This window comes from Scyliorhinus canicula, chromosome 22 (assembly GCF_902713615.1).
Source record: "Scyliorhinus canicula chromosome 22, sScyCan1.1, whole genome shotgun sequence".
NCBI lineage: Eukaryota > Metazoa > Chordata > Chondrichthyes > Carcharhiniformes > Scyliorhinidae > Scyliorhinus > Scyliorhinus canicula.
In genome coordinates this window covers 16,262,860-16,283,664 of record NC_052167.1, presented here as the reverse complement: position 1 = coordinate 16,283,664, position 20,805 = coordinate 16,262,860, and the positions used below count along the sequence as shown (strand labels likewise).

At 47.6% G+C, this 20,805-nt stretch overlaps 1 protein-coding gene across 2 annotated transcripts in view; it reads right to left on the bottom strand.

Moving 5' to 3' along the window:
- The window catches only part of samd8 (sterile alpha motif domain containing 8), a 39,524-nt gene extending 25,719 nt beyond the window's left edge, over positions 1–13,805 (bottom strand). The window contains exons 1-2 of one of the 2 annotated variants that reach the window (XM_038782863.1): positions 12,896–13,805; positions 7,824–8,399 (exon numbers count right to left, since the gene is read on the bottom strand). In XM_038782863.1, coding sequence (XP_038638791.1) covers positions 7,824–8,392 — 569 coding nt within the window. In that variant the 5' untranslated portion in view covers positions 8,393–8,399; positions 12,896–13,805. Of the gene's footprint in view, positions 1–7,823; positions 8,400–8,511; positions 8,561–12,895 lie in introns of those variants that run through there. The other variant, XM_038782862.1, reaches the window with a different exon arrangement.
- Positions 13,806–20,805: the final 7,000 nt, after the last annotated feature.

Genomic DNA, 20,805 nt, shown 5'->3' with positions numbered 1-20,805 from the left:
ATCTTTGGACTGTGGGAGGAAACCGGAGCACCTGGGAGACACGGGGAGAACGTGCAGACTCCGCACAGACAGTGACCCAAGCCGGGAATCGAACCTGGGATCCTGGCGCTGTGAAACAGCTGTGCACCATAATTATTTTTTTTCCTGCAGCACTACTGTAAATCACGTATGGCTATTTTGGTAACTTGACTTGTATTCATGATTCCTGCATCTTCTGTTACTTCTGGAAGAATATTGGTCACAGTAAACAATAGCAGTCCCACACAGGAAGACATTTGGAAAGCCAGTCGCCACAAGCTTAACGTATCACTGATGGAGTGACGCTTCTGATAAAGACCTTTCACAAGTGCCAGCTACTTTTTCACTAAGCAAGGTGTGTAGCACATAAGAGGCTGAGCTGGGATTTGGAGTGGGGGTGTAAATGAAAGAAGGGAAAATTGCACAGATGAAGTTTATCCATAAAAAGAGGCACAGTTTAGAATACCTGCTGTACATCTTATGCTGAACTTGTTTATTTGCATTAGGGCCACCTGAGATTTCACGTACATGCTTTAACCAAGCACTCACATTATACAGCGACACTGCGCCATGCATGTGAAATGAAATGAAATGAAAATCGCTTATTGTCACAAGTAGGTTTCAAATGAAGTTACTGTGAAAAGCCCCTAGTCGCCACATTCCGGCGCCTGTTCGGGGAGGCTGTTACGGGAATTGAACCGTGCTGCTGGCCTGCCTTGGTCTGCTTTCAAAGCCAGCGATTTAGCCCTGTGCTAAAATGTATGGAACATTATGCAAGATGCTAGTTAATAGGAGATCCAAGAAATGGTCAGTGATAATTTAAGGCTCAACATGTGGTTACATAGCAGACACTGTAAAGTCCATGCAATTTGACACTGCTTGAACTGGTCCTATATCTTCCTGCCAAAATCTGACGAGTCATGTTGGTTTCTTCATTCACTTGTACTTCAGGTTTTATACCGTATCAACACTAAATTAGTATTTTAATTGGATCACTGAAGTAGGAATTGTACCTTGCCATGTCTGTTAGTGTTGTCAGTTAGTAGATTCTGTAAAGGGAACATAGCTTATCGGGAATCTGGGCAGTTATGCCCCGAGATCACCGAACAGCAGGAAACACATAGGCCTTGAAACTACAAAGTTTGAATATTCACGTGACAACGGCTTATTAACATTTATGAAATACATTTGTTTATATTTTAATGGCTTAAAATAAGCAGATTAATGCCTTAGTCATATGCACACTGTACTTGGCCAAGAAAAAGTGCAATCCATATCCAACAAATTGATTTTCGGGAGTGGGAAGAGATTACAGAGAGGATGAATAGAAAATAGTAACAACAAAACTCAAGAGTAGAGTTTGGGTAATAGTAGCAAGATTTCCTCTTGTTCCAGTTGTGGTCCTCTACATTCTGACCAGTCACTCACTGTTCAAGATTCATTCAGTTCTGTGGGGAATACTTTTTTTTTTAAAAGTGTTGGCAATTGTTTATTTTACTTCTATTCATCACTTGGATCATGGGTAAACAACTGGTTATGACTCCATTTGGATCTGTGCCAAACCAGCAAATTACACTGCCTCCGACATGTGAGAATTTGAAATTAGTTTCAGAATGTTGTGCTATGCCTTGCTGAAATTTTTGTTTCCAACTGGAAATGTGAATAGATCCTATCCCTCTGTATCTTCTCCAACAGTTTGCCTACCACTGACGTCAAGCTCACATGTCTATAATTTCCTGGATTATCCCTGCTACACTTCTTAAACAAAGGGACACCATTAGCAATTCTCCAGTCCTCCGGGACCTCACCCGTGCTCAAGGTTGCTGCAAAGATATCTGTTAAGGCCCCAGCTATTTTGTCCCTCGCTTCCCTCAGTAACCTGGGATAGATCCCATCTGGACCTGGGGACTTGTCCACCTTAACGCCTTTTAGAATACCCAAAACTTTCCCCTTCCTTATGCCGACGTGACCTAGAGTATTTAAACATCCATCCCTAGCCTCAACATCCGTTATGTCCCTCTCCTTGGTGAATACCGATGCAAAGTACTCACTAAGAATCTCACCCATTTCCTCTAACTCCACGCATAAATTCCCTCTTTTGTTTTTGAGTGGGCCAATCCTTTCTCTAGTTACCCTCTTGCTCCTTATATATGAATAAAAGGCTTTGGGATTTTCCTTAACCTTGTTAGCCAAAGATATTTCATGACCGCTTTTAGCTCTCTTTATTGCACGTTTGAGATTTGTCCTACTTTCCCGATATTCCTCCAAAGCTTCATCAGTTTTAAGTCGCCTCGATCTTATGTATGCTTCCTTTTTCATCTTAGCTAGTCTCACAATTCCATCCGTCATCCATTGTTCCCTAATCTTGCCATTTCTATCCCTCATTTTCACAGGGACATGTCTGTCCTGCACTCTAATCAACCTTTCCTTAAAAGACTCCCACATTTCAAATGTGGATTTACCCTTAAACAGCTGCTCCCAATCCACATTCCCTAGCTCCTGCCGAATTTTGTTATACTTGGCCTTTCCCCAATTTAGCACTCTTCCTTTAGGACCACTCTCGTCTTTGTCCATGAGTATTCTAAAACTTACGGAATTGTGATCGCTATTCCCAAAGTAATCACCGACTGAAACTTCAACCACCTGGCCGGGATCATTCCCCAATACCAGGTCCAGTATGGCCCCTTCCCGAGTTGGACTATATACTGCTCTAAAAAAAACTCTCCTGGATGCTCCTTACAAATTCTGCTCCATCTACGCCTCCAACACTACACGAGTCCCATTCAATGGTGGGGAAGTTAAAATCTCCCATCACAACCACCCTATTGCTCCTACATTTTTCTATAATCTGTCTACATATTTGTACCTCTACTTCACGCTCACTTTTGGGAGGCCTGTAGTAAACTCCCAACAATGTTACTGCAGCCTTCCTATGTCTTAACTCTACCCATATTGCCTCAGTGCTCGAATCCTCCACCGTGCCCTCTTAATCACAGCTGTGATATCATCTCTGACCAGTAATGCAACTCCTCCACCCCTTTTACCTCCCTCAATCCCTCCTGAAGCATCTATACCCTGGGATATTTAGTTGCCAGTCTTGCCCTTCCCTCAACCAAGTCTCAGTAATACCAATATCATATTCCCAGGTACTAATCCAAGCCCTAAGTTCATCTGCCTTACCTGCTACACTTCTCGCATTAAAACAAATGCACCTCAGACCACCTGTCCCTTTGCATTCATCATCTCTTCCTTGTCTACTCTTCCCCTTAGTCACATTGAGTTTATTATCTAGTACTTTATTTACTGGCTTTAGTTGCTGCCTCGTTACTGACCTCTAACTTCCTAATCTGGTTCCAATCCCCCTGCTACATTAGTTTAAAACCTCCCCAACAGTGTTAGCAAAAGCACTCCCTAGGACATTGGTTCCCGTCCTGCCCAGATGTAGACCATCCGATTTGCAATGGTCCCACCTCCCCCAGAACCGGTTCCAATGTCCAAAAAATCTGAACCCCTCCCTCCTGCACCATCTCTCAAGCCACGTATTCATTCCGACTATTCTTGAATTTCTACTCTGACTGTCGCGTGGCACTGGTAGCAATCCTGAGATTACGACCTTTGAGGTCCTACTTTTTAACTTATCTCCTAACTCCCTAAATTCTGATTGTAGGACCTCATCCCGTTTTTTTACCTATATCGTTGGTGTACTAGCTAGATGGATAAAGAACTGGCTGGGCAACAGGAGACAGAGAGTAGTGGTGTCTCAAAATGGAGAAAGGTGACTAGTGGTGTTCCACAGGGATCCGTGCTCGGACCACTGTTGTTTGTAATATACTTAAATGATCTGGACGAAGGTATAGGTGGTCTGATGAGCAAGTTTGCAGATGATACTAAGATTGGTGGAGTTGCAGATAGCGAGGAGGACTGTCAGAGAATACAGCAAAATATAGATAGATTGGAGAGTTGAGCAGAGAAATGGCAGATGGAGTTCAATCCAGGCAAATGCAAGCTGATGCATTTTGGAAGATCTAATTCAAGAGCAGACTATATGGTCAATGGAACAGTCCTGGGGAAAATTGATGTACAGAGAGATCTGGGAGTTCAGGTCCATTGTACCCTGAAGGTGGCAACGCAGGTCGATAGAGTGGTCAAGATGGCATACAGCATGCCTGCCTTCATCGGACGGGGTATCGAGTACAAGAGTCGGCAGGTCATGTTACAGTTGTATAGGACTTTGGTTAGGCCACATTTGGAATATTGCTTGCAGTTCTGGTCGCCACATTACCAGAAGGATGTGGATGCTTTAGAGAGGGTGCAGAGGAGGTTCGCCAGGATATTGCCTGGTATGGAGGGTGCTAGCTATGAAGAAAGGTCGAGTAGATTAGGATTGTTTTCGTTGGAAAGACGGAGGTTGAGGGGGCACCTGATTGAGGTCTACAAAATTATGAGAGGTATGGACAGGGTGGATAGCAACAAGCTTTTTCCAAGAGTGGGAGTGTCAATTACAAGGGGTCACGATTTCAAGGTGAGAGGGGGAAAGTTTAAGGGAGATGTGCGTGGAAAGTTTTTCTTATGCAGAGGGTGGTGGGTGCCAGCGGAAGTGGGAGAGGCGGGCACGATAGCATTATTTAAGATGCATCTGGACAGATAGATGAACAGGCGGGGAACAGAGGGAAGTAGATCCTTGGAAAATAGGCGACAGGTTTAGATAAAGGATCTAGATCGGCGCAGGCTGGGAGGGCCGAAGGGCCTATTCCTGTGCTGTAATTTTCTTTGTTCTTTGCAGTGTCAACTGGAATTTAAAAAGGGAGGCAGCTTCGCCATCGACTGGTCCATAAGCCACTGATCAGAAATGAGAGCAATATCTTGAAGCTGTTTACATCTAGTTTGTGATTAATGCACTCAGACCCGGCCACGATTCCCTTTCTGATGACATTGGTAAAACAGTTCAACTTTTAACCGCAGTGGAAATCTAAAGTTGCAACCTTTCTGGCTCTTAGTCTCAGAGAGGTCTGTTTGTACTCTACTGAAATTGATTGTGTGAAGCTTAGAATTATTACATTTATTGAAATCCTCTTGTTCTTCTTTGTAAAGGCACTTTATAACACGATTGCTAGGCAGATTGCACCTGGTAACCGAGTAGGAATTCCTTCAAAAGTTAATTTCGAAAAGGAGATACCACTCTAAACATACTGATCTACATTCCATAGGACCCCTGCAAATCCCTGGTCACCAAAGGGCATTTTTATCATGGCCAATCCACCTAACCTGCACATCTTTGGAGGAAACTGGCGCACCCAGAGGAAACCCATGCAGACACAGGGAGAACATACAAACTCTGGACAGTCACCCAAGGCTGGAATTGAACCAGGGTCCCTGGCACTATGAGGCAGAACGACTAACCACTGAGCCACCATGCCGCCCATACATACATATTAAAAGCTGCTCAGGAATTCAGATGGTCCTACATGAGTTCTCCTATAACAGCAGGTTAAAGTTCAGCAGGTTATTAGCGAATCACTAGCTTTCGGAGCGCAGCGCCTTCCTCAGGTGCGTTCTCCTGTCAGACAATGAAGCAGAGGATGAACAGAAGCAGCAGAAGAGATAAAGAAAATAATAGATGCTCGGAATGATTATGATGTTCTGGTTTTAGTTTACAAACAATTCATTTCTTTTAAAATATATACTGTTACGATGTTTGCAAACACAACAGCCAATTTATGCCTAGCAAACAAGATTGAGATAAATGACCAGTGAACCCGGTTTTCTGATGCTCGTCAAGGAATAAATATCGGCCAGGATACCAAAAGAACCCACCTGATATTCTTTGAAAAAAGCCACTTCCACCTAGATTCAGATCAATACTCTAATCCTTTAGAAATAATCTAATGGTAAACAAATTGTAGTGACTGTAATTCAACTCGATATCCAAAGATATGCAGCAACTATTTATTTAAAGAAAAATCTGAAGCAGTCTGCATATCACAATAGCTACAATCCAATGTGTCTGTTGGCACTGTCACAATTTATCTGCCAGTTGTATCCTGATTTATGATGATTCAAAACAGTTACACGACTCAGAGAATGGGTCATAACTTCCAGGGAGTGCCAACCACAGTCAGATTGTCACTCTACTCCTAGCTGCTTACCCTGCAATGGAGCCGAAACCCTCTCGCCTCACCTTCCAATCCAGGCTGGGCGAGAAAGGTGCAGTGCAGTGGGTTCCTAAGGCCTTCTGTCAATGGCAGCTGAGTCAGAGATAAGGAAGCCATGCCCCCATTTTTACATCACTAGCAGTAGGAAGGCAGCCGGCAGTGTTGGGAGGGCTGCAGGCAGCTATGTGTGCACGGGAGGTAGAGGGATTTCCCGTGGCACCACAGCCAGGGACCCCCTTGGGGGTTGGTGGATCAGGATGGGTCAGTACTACAGTTACCCAGGAGTCGGAAGTAGTTTTAATTCTTCCCACCTTTTCTGGTTAAGTAGTACTGTAAGATAGTCAGAAGCAGCCAGCATTGCAATTTAAATCAGCATTTGAATGATTAATCAATTTCAGTCTTAATAAGACCATAAGACATAGGAGTGGAAGTAAGGCCATTCGGCCCATCGAGTCCACTCCACCATTCAATCATGGTTGATTTCAACTCCATTTACCCGCTCTCTCCCCATAGCCCTTAATTCCTCGAGAAATCAAGAATTTATCAATTTCCATTGCAGGAAAATTGTCCAACGGAAGTTTGAATATCCTGGGCATTTGCCAAGCATTCCTTACCTCGGACATTCCATGGAGTCCAGCATATCTTAGCGCTGGCACAATGCCCTACTGCTCGGAGGGTATAGGCCAGCGCCTTTTCTTTAGTCTTGGAGCACAAATCAGTAAACAATGCTTCATGCAGTAGAGAATAGGGGAAACTCAAGCCCAAAGGAATCTTAAATTCAAAGTTTTATTTGCCAGCCCTCATTTAGGGTGCATCACGACTTTGCATCGTTGTAATTTCAAAAAGTGAGATGCTTTCGAGTAGACGAAAAGGGTTTGACTTCCACCACAGTAGAAAATCTCCAATTTGCTTTGGTGAGAGTGGGAACAAGCAGAGGCTAAGTGGATCACAATGAAAATGCAGAGAAATGATCAGGGTAATCTAACATGGATGCTCAGCATGCCTTGTTCGGAGCACCACTTGTGTACTGTGAGCAGATTCTGTCTCATCCTTTGTTAATAGAACTGGAGGGGAATAAGACCGAGTTCATCCAAAATGTCCAAAAAGAAATTGAAGCTTGTGTATTAGAATCGTGCTTTCTGCCCAAATAAAGTTTAGACAAAGGCGTAAATCTGCAGAGGAATGAATGATTATTACCTGAATTCAATTTCCATACCTCTTTAATGGACAATAGAAAGTGAAGACAGGAGGGCAGAAAAAGACAAAAAAGAATATTAGAAGCATTTTGGGAATGATAGTTAACCGAAATTCACTCCAGAAATGCAAAGTACCGTGGATGCTGAAATCTGAAACAAAATCAGTAAATGATGGAAACGCTCAACAGGTCTGGCAGCACGCATGGAGAGCGAATCATGAAGAAAGGTCACAGACTTGAATAGTTTCTCCCTCCGCAGACGCTGCCTGACCTGTTGAGTGTTTCCAAAAAATTGCCTTAGATGCTTGCGGAAAGCAGACTAACAAACACATGTTTGGGTTACAGAAATAGTTTCTCAGTTTTGAAAAGGTAGCTGTGTCCCAGTGTTATAAATAAGTACATGAGTAGTGAAGTTACTTTTAACGTATAAAACAAAGTCACATTAACTTCATACTTACCTATCCAGAAATATGTCTGGGAGGGGTGGATAAGTTTGCATGTCAGGCACACGTTCATGAACTACTACCATGACAATCGATGTAAACCCAAAGACTACAAATACATAAACAGAACTCAGAGCTGTCTTCCAAAACTCAGGGTCAAGTCTTCGTGGTTGATATTTGTTGTATTTACCATTCTGATATTGTTCAGTCCTCAAGTCCCCACTGGAACCACCACTGTCCCTGGAATGATCCACACCATTACACTGACAGTCTTTGCTTTGTGATGAATTACCAACATGTGCAACAAGGCATTCTTCACCGACGTAGCCCATCTCCACCAAGATATCCTTATGTTGCTTTTGTAGCTTCCGAATGGACATCATAAGCCTTTTAATATCACCCAACACTTTCAGTTCTAAAGGAGCGCAGCGTAAATCATATTCGGTCAAAGTCAACAAGGCAATACCATCCAGTCTGTGCTTATTACATAGAAGATCAACATATTCGCTGAAGCCTTCCTCCTTTAGCCACTTGGCCACATGTTTGCTGGTCCAGCGTCTGATAGTAAACTGGCTCCCAGTCATGTTTCACCTGCAAAATAACAAACACAAAAGGTTGAACAACTGGTGGGACTACACATTTGGTGATGTGGTTCTTTTTACTATTGTATCACAGAATGTTTCTAAGAATAAAGATTCCTCACTTTACTTAGGCAATTCAATGCAAGACATCGCCTCCCCCAGGTGGTCTTCTACACCATTCAAAGTGATAATGCCCTTTGATATAAACAGAAATAACTCTAGCTACAATCTTTGGTTTATGAAACACAGATAATAAAAATGATCTGCAGTGCAGCCTCAGTATGAAAGAATTCAGTCAGGTACCATTTTTAGTGCAGGCTTCAAGCCCACCAATGCCGACATTCCTCAGAAAGCTGAATAAATGTGCAAATAGATTCATTACCTTTCGGAAATAGTTTGAATCTTATTCCATGGTTTTATTAGAATTGGTGTAACCACTCCCAATACACAAAAAAAAAACCAAGATGGATTTAACAAGACTATTTCACTGAAATTTTTTTTGATGGAATTCACCTTTGAACTTGATCATTTTGCAAGCAATACGCAAAAATATCCCAACTGACAAAGTGGGTAACCATGTTAACGGTAATTGATGAAACTCTACCCTATACACATTGCACAAGATGAAACTAACGTCGATGTCAACATCTTGGATTGCTTTCTCTGTCCTGTGTGACTCATACTTTCAGCCCAACCCTGCACAAGGAGCAAGCTGCTCCCCAGATATGAAATATACAATGAAATCTAGCAATAGTGCACCTCAGACAATAGTCGGAGAACAAATATGTTCCAGAACATTCAGGAACGAGGTAACCATTCCTTCAATCTCTCTGAAAAATACCTTTGGCAGGAAAATCGGTAACCCTTACCCTCTTTACCAACACTTCCAATAAAGCAAAAACAGAAAATACTGGACAATCTCAACAGGTCTGACAGCATCTGTGGAGAGGGAAGGGAGCTAATGCTTCAAATCTGGATGACTGACTCTTTGTCAACGCGTTTTGAAATGTACAATAAAATCTAGCAAACACAAGCATTATTTCCATTGCAAAATAAATATCATGATCAGAGATTTCATTGAAGAGTTTTGACAAAGAGTCATCCAGAGTCAAAACATTAGCTCCCTTCTCTCTCCACAGATGCTGTCAGACTTGCTCAGATTGTCCAGTATTTTCTTTTTTTGTTTTAGATTCCAGCATCCACAGTAATTTTCTTTTGTCTTCCAATAAAGCAGATTGTTTGAAACTTCAGATTCGTACTCACGGCAAAGCCAAGATTCAGATCTCATGTCCTGCCCAGCAAAAACACTGCCTACTTCCACCACCCACTCAACACTACTCCCACCTCAATCCATCAGCAGCCTAAACACTCATCCATGCATTTATTCCATTCAAACCCAATAATTCGAATGTTGTTCTGGCCAGGCTCCCAACCTCTGCCCTCCATAAACATCACCACATCCGAAACACTGCTGCCCATATCCCACCTTGCACTGAATCTCACTCAACCTCGCTATTTGGAAAACTAGTTGGAGAACCAGGGATTAATTTGAAATTCTGATCTTCCAAGTTTCAATCCTTTCAATGCCTTGTCTCTCTCAATCTTCCAGCTTGGTTCTGCTCTCCCTGGTCCTCAGGCTGTGTATGCATCCCCCCCCCCCCCCCCCTCTCCTTTTGCCCCACCATTTGCAGTTTTGCCTTCAGCAATCTAAGATCCATGCTTTGGAAGTACAGGACTACTCTCTCTCCTTCCTCAAAATACTTGTTAAAATAACACCGCCCAAACTTTTGGTCACTATGCCTGCATTAACCCAGTGCCCATTTATTTTAGATTAGGCCCCTGAAGCACTTAAATATGTTTCTATATTATAGGGACTATATACAGCTGTAATTACAAGTTAATTGCTGGTTTAAGGATAAAGTAACCATTATATTAACCGGCACAGTGGTTAGCACTGCTGCCTCACAGCATCAGAGACTCGGGTTCAATTACCGTCTCGGGTGACTGTCTGTGTGGAGTTTACACGTTCTCCCCGTGTCTGCGTGGGTTTCCTCCGGGTGCTCCGGTTTCGTCCCACAGTCCAAAGATGTGCGGGTTAGGTGGATTGGGCCACACTGAGTTGCCCCTTACTGTCCAGGGACGGTGTAAATTAGGTTTTGAGAATAGGGTGGGGTGGATTGGGGAGTGGACCTGGGTGGTGAGTTCTTTGGAAGGGTCAGTGCAGACTCAATGGGCCGAATGTTTTTTTTTTTGGGGGGGGGGGGTGCACCAAAGAGTTATCGGCCTACATCCATGGAATACAATGGGGCATTACAAAAATTGAAGTACAAGTGCCAACTTCAGGACTCTAAACCAAATTGGTTCTGCAAATTTGCTGGTGATAGTACTTACCGATGCTGACTACTGCATCTTTTCTGGTCAAGTACTTTACTTTTATAAGTAGTGACTGTTATTAGGCAAAGGCACAGAGATAAATGACCTGTCAGTCTGCTAGTTTTTGGTGGCATTTGTCATAAGAGGAATAATGAACAAGAAAACCAGAAGGTCTGCTATTCTTGGCAGTACCATGGATGGTTTCTACGTGTCAGCATTACCTCTGAAAAGAGAAGGAACCAAATTAGTTATGATAAGACCTAGCTAGACATTAAAAGCTCCAGATTGCAAACGTCACACATAGAGCAAAGATTTGTGTACACTCAAAGAGGGTTCCAAACCTGAAGGGACTGGAGAGATAATAGTGCAGGGGAAGGCACGGTGGTTAGCAGTGCTGCCTCAAACTGCCATGGACCCAGGTTCAATTCCGGCCTTGGATGGAGCTTGCATGTTCTCCTTATGCCTGTGTGGGTTTCCTCCGGGGTGCTCCGGTTTCCTCCCACAGTCCAAAGATGTGCAGGTTAGGCGGATTGGCCATGATCAATTCATGGGGTTATGGGGGTAGAGCGGGCGGGTGGGTGGACCAAGGTGGAGTGATTGTTTAGAGGGTCAATGCAAACTCGATGGGCCGAATGGCCTTCTCCTGCACTGTAGGGATTCTATAGACTCATTGCTGGAGAAGCAAAATAATAGTTGAATGGAAAAGACTGAAACAAAACAAAAGGTCAACCAGTGGCACTGCACAATGGAGGCTAGGCATTGGAAAGGGATGGCATGGCATACTGTATCAAAGGCTACAGAGGATGCCATTTAAAGCTCTGATTCGAGACTTAGTGCTGTTGCAGGGACACAAATCAGGCCAAAGAGGTTTGTGATTTATGCACTTGGTCCAGCGCCGATCTGGTAAAAGCTCCCATGTTCTGCAGTACTGCTGCTCCATCAATCAAGACCCATATCTCCCACAACAATCTTTGAGCCACACATTCAACTTTGACCTTATTTACCCTACACCAAATTGCTTGTGACCCATGTCGTAATCCAGAGATTATCTTTCAGTGGTTATGCTTTTTAATTTTGTCCCGAACTGCTCATACTCCCTCAGCAGAACCATGTCCTATCACATGGACCATGACAACTGGACCCTCCCACTCCAATTTATTCTCTAGCCCCAAGGACATGTCCTTAACCCTGGCACTCGGCAGACAACACAGCCTCGGGACTTGCATCTTGGCTGCAGGATAAAAGTGACTATTTCTCCAACTATACTGTCCTGACTACAGATACATTCCTTTATGTCCCCACCCCCCGCATCCTACCCTGCTCGAACAACTTGAACAGCTTCTTGCACGACAGTACTGTGGTCAGTTTGCCCTTCCTCCCTTTAGTCCCAGGTGTCTTCCACACAGGCTGTAAGAATATCAAACCTGCTGATAACTGCTACCTTCTGAATCCCCATACCCACCTCTCTTACAGTCAACCCCTTTTATCACTGACCACAGTCTAAATCTGAAGTACCTTGTGAAAAATGAAAATGAAAATTGCTTATTGTCACAAGTCGGCTTCAAATGAAGTTACTGTGAAAAGCCCCTAGTCACCACATTCCGGCACCTGTTCGGGGAGGCTGGCACGGGAATTGAACCGTGCTACTGGCCCGCCTTGGTCTGCTTTAAAAGCCAGCGATTTAGTCCTCTGCTAAACCAGTCTGTGATGACTGCCACCTGGATCAAGTGTCAAGGTAGCTGTCCCCCTCCACAGAGACGGAAGTTCAGGCTTCAGCTCACCAACTCTGCGCCAAAGTACCCCGAGCTGCAGGTGCGCCTGCTGTAGCTGCTGCGGCTGCGGTTGCTGCGGCTGTGGCTGTGGTTGCTGTTGCTGCGGTTGCTGCGGCTGCGGCTGTGGTTGCTGCGGCTGTGGTTGCTGCGGCTCCCACATGCTCCAGCTGCAACACATCATCTTCAATTTGGTTTTTATTTAATTAATTAGGTTTCAATTTTAGGATATCACCCAATGATTGTGCAGTGTTATATTATGGAATTCAATGGGCCATGCTATAAGTTTGGTATCATACTTTATATCTTTAAACTATTGTCCCATTTTGAAGGGTGTAAAACTTAAAAGTCATCAATCGCCTACCTGCACACCTAATTGATGCCTTGAGGCTGCATCGATGGTTTCGCTGTCTCTGGCTTTCCTCTCTTGGAGCATTCCTTTCTGGGAGGCCACTTGGTCTCCATTGCCACCTTCAAGCGACTTACATTGTGTGTTTGCTAAACCATAGCTCAGATTCCTCTGAGCTGAGTCAGGAACTGATGGCTAGGAAACCAGTTCAAACTAGTTACCTAATTACCTAACCACAGCAATCTCTAGCAGTGAGGTTGTTTAACACTAAGGCTGAAAAAAAAAACTACAATTTACTGAATGCAAAGCTGGCATTTTGACTAGATTTAAGAGATCAACCCTAGAAACTCTCTAATTACCCAATTCCAAGAGTTATCTCCACTGCCATGTTGTGCAACTGACTCTTACAATCTTCCACCAATGAGAACGATTTCTCTCTATCTACTCTAACCAGACCCTTGGTTTGAGTACCTCTACCAAATCCCCTCTCAGCCTTTTCTTCTCCAGAAGAACAGCTCCAGCTTCTCTGATCTATGTAACCAAGGCAAGAGGACAAAGGAAAGCAGAAAACCAGAGAAAGGTGAGCAAGAGGATGGAGGCCGTCCTTGAAGGTGGTATGATATGGTGAGAAAGGGGTTGGCACAGTTGCAGCAGAGGCAATGGACAGGTGGTCCCAGTCTTGGTGACCAAAAAACAGGCCACAAGTTCTTTGCGTGCAAGCATATGTTCGATAGATGTAGGAGAAAAGAAGTCAGGGGCTAACCTTACTCGCCAGGATAATCCTAGAGTAGTGACTGGATTTGGCAGAGAACAGCAATACTAGAACTGCTTGATGTGGCCAAAATCAATATCCATGAGCTACAAGCGCTCCTTTTACGATAAGAAACCCGCAGTCATCAGGAAGAACTCGGTAGGACTAGTACAACAGAGACATACATGCGGGAAAAGTCATTAACCTTAACTTATCACTGCTAAGAATCCTGCATATCTTGTGCCAACAGTATAGTCTCACTATAAAGCACTTTTAAAAAGCTGAAGCACAGAACTGGCAGCAGCACTTGCCATTGACTGTGATTCTTAAATGTAAAAGTTACGATAAAAGCACTTTGCATTAGTGTCATTCTTTGCGATTTTCAAACTTGTAGCCCAACATACGCCATGTTGGCACTGCTAGCCAAAGTCTGCCTAGCTCGAACCTGCACCTTGCTTTCAGGATTTCACAATACAAAGTCCGGTTAAATTAGTACAGTGACATATCACTGGTGATTTCAGGTTTTATCATTAATTATTTTCTATTTATTCACAGAGTTATTGTAACTTTCCAAACTATATATGTCACAGTCTCCGCAGCAGGTTCCACTGTATGTGCACTGTAGAACTTTAACCCCAGACAAATATTTAAAGGCTCCAACAGGTCATAACCAACAGGAGCTAGAGTACGTTTTTCAGTCTTTCAAGCCTGCTCCAACATCCAATAAGATCATGACTGATCTGATTGTGGTCCTGACTCCACTTTCCTGCCTGCAAACCACAAACCTTGTCGATGAAAAATCTGTCTCACCAATATATCCGATGATCCAAACTCTATTGTTCTCTTTGGAAGAGAGTTCCAAAGGCCAATGGCCCTCTGCGAGAAGCAATTTGGCCCTTTATTTTCAAACTGTGTTCCCCTAGTTCCCCCACGAGCTGAAACATCCTCTCAGCATCTAGCCCCCTTATACATTTCAATAAGATCCTCTCTCATTCCTCTGAACTCCAACCTGGTCATAGTAGGTTCTGATGGAACTCAGGATACACACTGCTCTACTACAATTAACAGCAGTTCAGCAAACAAAACACCATACTGTACAGGTATTTTCTCCTCTTTTGCACACTCGAAAGGTGAAACATTTCATCACAACTGAGTGCTCAAGTCATCTGCAACAATATTTGGCTAATGACCTCAGAACCTCGACTTCTGGGACTTCCGGTTGCGGCTATGACCAGCTAAGTCGCACATTTGGCAGCTCCAGCGACAAAGGTGTTTAAGGGCCGATTGGAGGGCCCCGACGGTACTGTAAAGACGAATCCCGGTGGGGGAAGGCTCCCTGAGGAGAGTGAGACCAACTTTATGGTCGGTACTCGGAGTGGGGCGACAAAAAAAGCGGCAGCAGCTCCCCGAAAAAAGCGGGGGAAGAGGACCAAAATGGCGGCCGGTGGCGCACTAGAAGATTGGAGAAAATGGGCGGAGGAGCAGCAGGCCGCTCTCCTCCGGTGTTTTACGGAGCTGAAAGTGGAACTCTTAGAGTCTATGAACGCGACGACCACAAGGCTGATGGGGGCCCAGGCGACCCAAGAGGCGTCGATAAGAGAGCTGCAGCAGGAGATGACTGCAAGGGAGGAGGAGGCCACGGTCCTCGTGGGAAAGGTGGAGGTGCACGAGGCACTCCACCTGAAATGGCAGAGCCGCTTTGAGGAGCTGGACACTCGAATGAGGCGGAAGAACTTGAGGATCCTGGGCCTAGCAGAAGGCCTGGAGGGGCCTGATCTCCCGAAATATGTAGCGGAGATGCTGTGCTCCCTGATGGGAGAGGGGGCCGGTCCATCGCCCCTGGAGCTGGAAGAAGCATATTGGGTCATGGCTAGGCGGCCTAGGACGAACGAGCCCCCGAGGGCGGTGCTGGTGCGATTCCAGCGTTTCTGTGATCGGGAGAAAGTGCTGAGGTGGGCCAAGAGGGAGAAAAGCAGCAAATGGGAGAATTCGACGGTGCGGATATATCAGGACTGGAGTGCGGAGGTGGCAAAGCGGCGGGCCCGGTTTAACCGGACGAAGGCGGTGCTGCACGCAAAGAGGATCAAGTTCGGAATGCTGCAGCCAGCGCGTTTGTGGGTCACCTACAAGGACCAGCACCATTACTTTGAGACCCCAGAGGAGGCATGGACTTTTGTTCGGGAGGAAAAGCTGGACCTGAACTAGAACTTGGGAACGCCGGCGGTCGAGGCCGCCCGAGTACCCTTGACTGATCAAGTGGCCCATGTCTTTCTTAGGCCAGGTCGGAACTTGGTTAAAGTTGATGGATCGTTTGGTTTCTTTGAAACTTGTGTTATGGGGGGTTTCTTTGTTCCTTTTTGTGTGTCTCTTCCCGTTGCCAACTTCCCTTAATTATTGTTGTTGTAGGGGGGGCTTTTTTACTGTTTTTTGATCTGTTCTTTAAGGGTTATGGTTACTGTTCTGTTCGATGGAGGGTGATGGTTAAATACGTTATTATTGGGTAGTTATTTAGTTATGCAGGCATAGTTATGTATTTATGTATTTATTTGAGATTTGTTATTTATATTGTTATATTGTTAAGTTGGGGAGGCGGGACGGGGGGGTGCAAGTTGGTTATGCGTGTTTTCTTTTTCTCTTTTTTCTTCCTCTCGTTTTAAGGGGGCTTTTTTATGGGCTTGGATGGGAACGGGGGTGGAATTGAAGATGGCGGGGTAGGGTGTGGCCGGGCGAAAGCGCGGGCTTTCCCCTGTTTCCCGCGCGCGGGACGGGGGAAGGGGGAGGAGAGAAGAGTGGGGTGTGGCCAGCAATGGCGGCTTTTCCCGCGCTGAAGCGGGGTCAGAGAGGGATGGCAAGGGGGGGGGGGGGGCCCCCCCCCCCCCCCCCCCACATCGGGAGGAGTTGGAGTGTGGCAGGGGCAGCCGGGTCAGCGAAAACCAGCTGACTCTCGGGAGTACGATGGTGGATACACCGCGGCTAGGAGGGGTCCTAGCCGGGGGGGGGGGGTTAGGGGGGGATACCGGGTTGCTGCTGGAAAGGCCGAGGACGGGAAGGGAAGAACGGGAGGAGAGAGGGGGAGGGGCCATCGCCATGGGGAACGGGTCAGAAGGGGAGGGTCGACCCGGGGCGAACAGGGGACAGGACATGGCTAATAGACAGGGGAAAGGGACGGGTCGCTCCGCGACCCGGTTGATTACTTGGAACGTGAGGGGGCTGAATGGGCCGGTCAAGAGATCAAGGGTTTTTTCATACCTAAAGGGACTGCAGGCGGATGTGGCAATGTTGCAGGAGACTCACTTGAGAGTAGTAGACCAGGTACGCCTGAGAAGGGGGTGGGTGGGACAGGTGTTCCACTCAGGCTTGGACGCAAAGAACCGGGGGGTGGCGATTTTGGTGGGAAAGAGGGTGTCGTTCGTGGCGGCGCAGGTGGTAGCAGATAAGGAGGGTAGGTACGTGATGGTGAAGGGTAGGCTGCAGGGAGAGAATGTGGTGCTGGTGAATGTGTATGCCCCGAATTGGGATGACGCGGGTTTTATGAGGCGCCTGTTGGGCCTCATCCCGGGTCTGGAGGCAGGGGGCCTGATCATGGGGGGGGACTTCAATACAGTGCTCGACCCTGGGCTGGACAGATCGAGTTCCAGGACGAATAGGAGGCCGGCAGCGGCAGGAGGTGCTAAGGGGGTTCATGGAGCAGATGGGGGGGGGTAGACCCTTGGAGATTTGGCAGGCCAAGGGCGAGGGAGTATTCTTTTTTCTCCCACGTCCACAGGGTGTACTCCAGAATAGACTTTTTTGTACTGAGCAGGGGGCTGATTTCGAGAGTGCAGGACACGGAGTACTCGGCCATTGCGATTTCGGACCATGCACCACACTGGGTAGAGGTAGAACTGGGGGAAGCACGGGACCAGCGCCCGTTGTGGCGCCTGGATGTGGGGCTGCTGGCAGACGAGGAGGTGTGCGGAAGGGTCCGGAAGGGCATTGAGAGATATCTGGGCACGAACGACACGGGCGAGGTGAAGGTGGGGATAGTCTGGGAGGCCCTGAAAGCAGTGATCAGAGGAGAGCTGATCTCCATAAGGGCACACAGAGAAAGGAAGGAGAGGCAGGAGAGGGAGAGACTGGTGGGGGAACTTATAGAAGTGGACAGGAGATATGCGGAGACACCAGAGGAGGGGCTGTTGAGGGAGCGGCGCAGTTTACAGGCCCAGTTTGACTTACTGACCACTAGGAAGGCGGAGACGCAATGGAGAAGGGCACAGGGCGCGGTCTATGAGTACGGGGAAAAGGCGAGCAGGATGCTGGCACACCAGCTGCGCAAGCGAGATGCAGCCAGAGAGATTGGGGGAGTGAGAGAGAAGGGAGGGAACGTAGTGCAGAAGGGGCAAGAGGTGAACGGGGTCTTCAGGGATTTCTACAGGGAATTGTACCGGTCTGAGCCGCCCAGGAGGAGGGGGGGAATGGAGAACTTCCTCGATAGATTGAGGTTCCCAAAGGTCCAGGAGGAACGGGTGGAGGGGCTGGGGGCGCCGATAGAGATGCAGGAGCTAGTTAAAGGGATAGGCCAGATGCAGGCGGGGAAGGCGCCGGGGCCGGATGGGTTCCCGGTGGAATTTTATAAGAAGTATGTGGACTTGGTGGGTCCAGTGCTGGTGCGAGCCTTCAATGAGGCGCGAGAGGGGGGGGTTCTGCCCCCGACAATGTCACAGGCCCTGATCTCCTTGATCCTGAAGCGGGACAAAGACCCTGTACAGTGAGGGTCCTACAGGCCTATCTCCCTCTTGAATGTAGATGCCAAACTGTTGGCAAAGGTCCTGGCAACCAGAATAGAGGATTGTGTGCCAGGGGTAATCCATGAGGACCAGACGGGGTTCGTAAAGGGACAACAACTTAACACAAATGTCCGGAGACTGTTGAATGTGATTATGATGCCAGCAGTGGAGGGGGAGGCTGAGATAGTGGTAGCACTGGATGCGGAGAAGGCATTCGATAGGGTGGAGTGGGAATACCTGTGGGAGACGCTGGAACGGTTTGGGTTTGGGGAGGGATTTATCAAGTGGGTGAAGCTGCTGTATTCGGCCCCGATGGCGAGTGTGGTTACAAACGGGAGGAGGTCAGAGTATTTTGGGCTCCATCGAGGTACCAGGCAGGGATGCCCCCTATCCCCCTTACTATTTGCATTAGCGATCGAACCGTTGGCGATGGCACTGAGGGGTTCAGGGGGGTGGAGAGGACTGACAAGGGGAGGGGAGGAACATCGGGTATCACTCTATGCGGATGATTTGTTGTTGTATGTGGCAGACCCGGACGGGGGAATGCCGGAGGTAATGGAAATACTAGCGGAGTTTGGGGACTTTTCGGGATATAAATTAAATGTGGGTAAAAGTGAGGTCTTTGTGATACACCCGGGAGATCAGGGGGAGGGAATTGGGCGGCTCCCCTTTAAGAGAGCAGTAAAGAGCTTCAGGTACTTAGGGGTGCAGGTGGCAAGGAACTGGGGGACCCTCCACAAGCTGAACTTTTCAAGGCTGGTGGAGCAGATGGAGGAGGAGTTCAAGAGGTGGGACATGGTACCGCTGTCGCTAGCAGGGAGGGTGCAGTCAGTCAAAATGACGGTCCTCCCGAGGTTCTTGTTTCTGTTCCAGTGCTTGCCCATCTTTCTCCCCAGGGCCTTCTTCAAGAAGGTAACTAGCAGCATTATGGGCTATGTGTGGGCACATGGCACCCCTAGAGTGAGAAGGATTTTCTTGGAACGGAGTAGGGACAGTGGAGGATTAGCGCTACCCAGGTACTACTGGGCGGCGAACGCATCGATGGTGCGCAAGTGGGTGATGGAGGGGGAGGGGGCAGCTTGGAAACGTATGGAGAGGGCGTCCTGCGGCAATACAAGCCTGGGGGCGCTAGTAACGGCACCATGGCCGCTCCCCCCCACAAGGTATACCACGAGTCCGGTAGTGGCGGCCACCCTTAAAATCTGGGGGCAGTGGAGGCGACACAGGGGGGAAGTGGGGGGTCTGATGGCGGCGCCACTGAGAGGGAACCACAGATTTGTCCCGGGGAACACTGGCGGGGGATTCCAGAGCTGGCACAGGGCGGGCATCAGGCAACTGAGGGACATGTTCATAGAGGGGAGGTTTGCGAGCCTGGGAGAGCTGGAGGAGAAATTTGAGCTCCCCCCGGGGAACACGTTTAGATACCTGCAGGTGAAGGCATTTGCCAGACGACAGGTGGAAGGATTTCCCTTGCTTCCCGATAGAGGGGTGAGTGATAGGGTGCTGTCAGGGGTCTGGGTCGGAGAAGGGAAGGTCTCGGACATCTACAAAATAATGCAGGAGGTGGAAGAGGTATCGATAGAGGAGCTGAAAGACAAGTGGGAAGCGGAGCTGGGAGAGCAGATAGAAGATGGGACATGGGCGGATGCCTTAGAGAGGGTCAATTCGTCGTCGTCGTGCGCAAGGTTGGGCCTCATCCAATTTAAGGTGCTGCATAGAGCCCATATGACGGGGACTAGGATGAGTCGGTTCTTCGGGGGTGAGGACAGGTGTGTTAGGTGTTCGGGAAGCCCTGCGAACCATGTGCATATGTTCTGGATGTGCCCGGCACTGGAAGAGTTCTGGGAGGGGGTGGCGGGGACGGTATCGAGAGTGGTGGGAACCAGGGTCAAACCAGGGTGGGGGCTAGCGATTTTTGGGGTTGGGGTGGAGCCAGGAGTACAAGAGGCAGGGGAGGCCGGAATATTGGCCTTTGCGTCCTTGGTAGCTCGGAGAAGGATCTTGATTCAGTGGAGGGACACAAGGCCACCAAGTGTTAACACCTGGTTAAACGACATGGCAAGCTTCATCCAATTGGAAAGAATCAAATTCGCCCTGAGAGGGTCGGTACAGGGGTTCTTCCGGCGGTGGCAGCCCTTCCTTGACTTTCTGGATCAGAGATAGGAACTGGAGGCCGAAACAGCAGCAACCCGGGGAGAAGGGGGGGTGGGGGGGGGAGGGAGGGGGGGGGGGGATAGCAACGAAGGGAGCACGTCAGCGGGGGGTCGCGGGCAATGACTGCCCGAGGCCATCGGCAGAAAGGGAAAAACGGTTTGGTTGCTAGACTGGTAGCGCGGGGAGGGGAGGGGGGGGGGGGGGGGGGGGGTGCGCGCGGGGGAGGGCGTGGGGAGGATTTTCCAGGGGGGATT